Genomic DNA, 5,254 nt, shown 5'->3' with positions numbered 1-5,254 from the left:
GTAGACTCTCCAAAAATGTCACACTTTAAAGCAAATAAAATAGCCTTCCAGAGAGGTACAGCTTTTTTTAATATATATCATCTCATTGAATTCTTTTTTTAAAAAAAAGATTTTATTTATTTATTTATTTGACAGAGAGAGAGAGAACACAAGCAGGTGAGCAGGAGAGGGAGAAGTTGGCTCCCCCCTAAGCAGGGAGCCTGATGTGGGGCTCGATCCCAGGACCCTGGGATCAAGACCTGAGCCAAAGGTAGTTGCTTAACCAACTGAGCCACCCCGGTATAGCATTTTCCAAAGAGACATATTTATCTATATAGATTATAGATAGATAGATAGATAGATAGATAGATAGATAGATAGATGATATAGATAGATATATTAGTTTTGGAGAAGTAGAGGTTGATAGTGAAGATAAATAATGTGCTCATTGAAAATGTTATTACTCCCTTTTTCTTGATTTATCAATAAACAAATTGTTTTATTATATTAAGAGAACTATATGTCAAAAAACAATGCAAGTTATCTACAACCTATGAAGTTTGGGAGAAATATAATATCATTTATTATATAAGCCAAAACTTCCTAGGCATTTCTCTAATTGTCTCCTAAACATCTCAATTTTGAGGGGAATAAATGTCACTAAAATGTTTACAGAGGACCCAGAGATGGAAGTGGTTTGGGCAGAGGAAAATATATATAAGAATTTGGAGGAGGGGTTCAGTCCAGAAAATCCCTTCAGAAGGCAATGAAAGTTTAAGAAGCAACAACAAACTAGAAAGAACTGAGGGTGGATTACAGTAAGTGGAGTTTGAGATTGTAGAATAGACAAATCACAGAAAAGAAACAGTTAAGGGAAAAAAGGGAACATGAGTTTTTAAGAATTCTACATCATGACAACAGAATTGTTGTGACAAAGTAGTTGAAGATGTATGTAAAGATAAGAATAGAACTACTAAGAAATGGCCTGAATAGTTCAGATCTGAGAGATATTATCAAACTCCTCATGACAAAGATTGATGAAGAAACCTCTAATTAGTTCTAGTGTATTATAGACTAAATTAGTACATTAACTCATTATTTTCCAAAAAGCACATGATCAAACAATTCTCAAAAAAATCAACTTTTCGTGAACATAAGCTCTAACAGGTTACATTTTTAAAATTGTATCTAAGTTTTGATGGAGAATTTTATTCACCATGGTGTGGTAAGCCGAATCAGGTATGTTAATTTGTACTCTATGCCAAACATTTAGTAATAATAAATAAAATTTAAAGATAATAAAAAGACATTGACATGCTCCTTAGATAGACAAATAGAAAATACATGATAGATAATAGATAGATGATAGATGATAGATAGATAATGATAGATAGATGATAGATAGATGATAGATAGATAGATAGATAGATAGATAGATAGATAGATAATAAAAAGACATTGACATGCTCCTTAGATAGACAAATAGAAAATACATCCACAGACCCATGTGGCTGCTGGTCTAGAGGCATATTGGTAATTGGCAGCTCAGCACCTGCCTGGGACTCAGCATGTTAGTGCTCCATATTTGACAAGGGACCAATATAAATTACCCTGCTTGGTACATGAAGCTGTTAATACACGTGGAGAGTGGAAATAGGTGTTGTCACAGCCCAAGTCTACTCCCCATAACAAGCCAGGTCTTGAGATAGTTGGTTGGTGGGTGGGTGGGGGGAATGGGAAGGGCAAAACTGTACTCAGCTCTCATTTGAAACAATATCCTTTTACCATCATAAAAAGACTTAGTACAGTTGACAAATGAGGAAGGAAGGGTCAACTACTACATCTAATCATGGGGCATAAACAAAATAACTCATCAAACAGACAAGGAAATTTTCACTCAAGGTGAAATTACAAGTAAAATTCTAAAACATATATGAAGACTAACACTGACAAAGAAACTCCACAATCCCCCTGATGAAAAAAAAAAAAACTAAAACAATTTAAAGGAAGTTTTGAAGCAGGCATGCTTAAGATCCTCAAAACTTGAAGACAGCATAATAACAGTAAAATCAATGAAAAATTGTGGGGGGATAAGTAGATATAAATTGAAAATAAAAATATAAATTGGAAAAGAAAAATAGAGTCATGAACAAAAACTCAATAGTTGGAATACATTTCAGACCAGCTACAAATGAAAACAGAATTAGTGAATAAGAAAGTAGTTCTGAAGAATGCACCGAAATGCAACAAAAACAAATGAAGAGTTTGAAGATATGAAGCAATCTAACTAGGAAGTTAGACTGAGAAGTTTCAACATGTTCCAGCTAGATATATTGCTTAGTTAGGCAATGTTGAAAGTTATAATAGCAGAAGACATTCAAAATTGAAAAAAAAATACTTTTCAGTTTGAAAATACTAAGTTACGAGCAAAATAAGTTAATTGTAAATCTCCACCTGTGTATTGCATGTTGCACTGCAGAACATCAGTGATAATGAGAACCGCCTAAAGACTAGGAGAAGAAAATCTTAAGTGAAAATTATGAAAGACCATGTGCCAGCAAGAAACAGATGCACATGAGGAAGTCAACTGAGCAGTGTCTACTGAAGGATTTCATTACAGAAGTGCATACATGGTTAAGGGGACAAAAGAAGGGAGGATACAAAAAGAGAACGGCCAGCATAGACAGGCTTATAATGGGCTTCTACAATAAAAATCTGCAGTTTTCCTATACATGACCAGTAATCATTACAAAAAATAGAAAAATTAGAGAGAATAAATGATCCTATAAATAATGGCAAAAATTGCATAAGGATTCTAAAAAATTTTTACAAAAGATGTGTAATCTTTGTAAAGAAAATGACCAAATGTGTTGGAGAGACATAGAAGATTTGAAGAAAGGAAAAACTCATGTCTACATTAGAAGACATTATGAAAATATATTACTTTGTCTCTGAAATTTATGTAAATTAATTGAAATTTTAACAGTATGTAAGTTATAGTATTTACACTAAAAAGTGAAAGTATCAAATTCTCAAATTGGAAAAGAGGCACCTGTATAATTATCCTAGTTGACCAATCAGTCCTTGTATAGAACTTATACCTATTATAACTTGTATCTGTTGTAAGATTCAATTTTGATATGAATCTATTTTCCTTTTCTCTCAGTTATTGTTTTCAGTTGGATATTGATGACTACTCTTCCTATATTTCTCCATTTGGGTTTATATCTAAGAATTACGTGCATATCACTTGGATTCACAAGATCTCTATGATTGCAATTGGATAGAGTCAGGCATCTGCCAGTCTATTTGCAGCATTGCAGGAAGCCTCTCCCAAGCTTCTCATCTTGATTCCCTCATTTACCCAGCATGTCTACCTTCAACACATCTGAAATTGAAATCTCTATCTTCTTCTTGATTGGGATCCCAGGGATGGAGCATGCCAACATTTGGGTCTCCATCCCTATTTGCCTCATGTACCTTGTTGCCATCCTGGGGAACTGTACCATTCTGTTTTTCATAAAATCAGAACCACCTCTGCATGAACCCATGTACTATTTTCTCTCCATGTTGGCTCTCTCTGATCTAGGACTGTCCCTTTCTTCTCTCCCTACTATGATAAGGATATTCTTGTTCAATGCTCCAGGAATTTCCCCTGATGCCTGCTTTGTCCAAGAGTTTTTCATTCATGGATTCTCAGCTATGGAATCATCAGTTCTTCTCATCATGTCTTTTGATCATTTTATTGCCATCTGCCACCCTCTGAAATACACATCCATACTGACCAGTGCCAGAGTCATCAACATTGGGCTTGCTTTTTCTTTGAAAAATGTTTTGTTGATCCTCCCTTTCCCTTTCACTTTAAAACATCTAAGATACTGTAAGAAGAACCTCCTTTCCCATTCCTACTGCCTCCATCAGGATGTCATGAAGCTGGCCTGCTCTGACAACAAGGTCAATGTCATCTATGGCTTATTTGTGGCTGCCACAGGCATCCTAGACTTAACATTTATTTTCATGTCCTACATGATGATACTGAAAGCGGTTTTGAGTATAGCATCACAGAAGCAAAGGCTCAAGGTCCTCAACACCTGCGTTTCCCACATCTGTGCTGTGCTCATTTTCTATGTTCCCATTATCTCCCTAGATGTTATCTACCAGTTTGCCCAACACAGCCCTGCAATCATTAGGATCCTCATGGCTGATGTTTTCCTCTTGGTACCTCCATTGACAAACCCCATTGTATACTGCATGAAAAGCCAACAGATAAGAAATATGATTTTAGGGAAGCTGTGTCAGAAACACAGCTGACAGGGATGCTTAACCACACTGAAAACCCAATCAGTACATGACACAGAACAAGCAGAACAAATCAGTAAGGAATCACACCACATATTAATTGCTTTACAATATCATCTTTCAACACATTTATTAAGACTGAAGAATCAGCCTTGCAAATATGTTGGTTTAGGATTTCAGATTAGGGCTCATACACAAACATAAAATGTATTCTAAGGTTCCATTTTCACCCAGCTTGCTTTAACCAGCCTTATGAGCACAGTATATGCTTGCCATTATCATACTTAAAGTAATATTCTATACATTCATTTGAGAACTAACAGTATACATTTACATGGGTAGTGATCAGAGGTGACAGAGGAGTGTCTCTTCATTTAAAATAGTCCTCTTAGTCCTCTTCAACTTATAGTTTCCACTTTTATGAAATATGCTTATGTTCTCAGGAACTAAAATTATAATGGGTAGGGATATGTGCATACATGAAACCAATAAAACAAATATACTCACATGCAGAGTTTACAAAAATATAAGAATTTAAGTCATTCACTCATTTCATTTATTTCAATATTTCCTTCTTGAGCATTAAAATATCACTGTCTTTGTTATGCAGAATAGAAAGTTTCCTGTCTTCTAGGTTTCTATGGGAGTTCTACCTAATCCCATATCCCATCATACTATATATGATTTGCCTCTCTCCCATGCAAGAATATAAACCCTGATTAAGACTAATTTTCAAAAAAGGTAAAACTACAGCTCTCACAAAGACATAAAATGAACATCCACTAGAAATCTAATTTAATTCATCTTTTTTTGTAGCCTCCACACCCAGCAGGGAGCCCAAAGTGGGGCTTGAACTCACAACCCTGAGATCAAGACCTGAACTGAGATCAAGAGTCAGATGCTCAACCAACTGAGCCACCCAGGTGGCCCAAATTTAACTCACTTTTAATGAAAGAACCAGGCAAATGATACAACC

At 35.3% G+C, this 5,254-nt stretch overlaps 1 protein-coding gene across 1 annotated transcript; it reads left to right on the top strand.

The window, feature by feature from the left end:
- Positions 1-3,348: 3,348 nt before the first annotated feature.
- On the top strand, positions 3,349-4,290 carry LOC105234972 (olfactory receptor 51A4). The gene has a single exon (XM_034650083.1). The coding sequence runs from the start codon at positions 3,349-3,351 to the stop codon at positions 4,288-4,290; it is 942 nt and encodes a 313-aa protein (XP_034505974.1).
- The last annotated feature ends 964 nt before the right edge of the window (positions 4,291-5,254 follow it).

The sequence above is a fragment of the Ailuropoda melanoleuca genome, unplaced genomic scaffold, assembly GCF_002007445.2.
Source record: "Ailuropoda melanoleuca isolate Jingjing unplaced genomic scaffold, ASM200744v2 unplaced-scaffold10948, whole genome shotgun sequence".
In the NCBI taxonomy this organism is placed as follows: Eukaryota; Metazoa; Chordata; class Mammalia; order Carnivora; family Ursidae; genus Ailuropoda; species Ailuropoda melanoleuca.
Note: the sequence above shows the minus strand (reverse complement) of the source record. Positions and strands in the feature narration are given on the sequence as shown.

What these genes read in the sequence shown, in the direction of transcription:
- LOC105234972 (XM_034650083.1), top strand. Translation starts at nt 3,349, where the DNA reads ATGTCTACCTTCAACACATCTGAAATTGAAATCTCTATCTTCTTCTTG.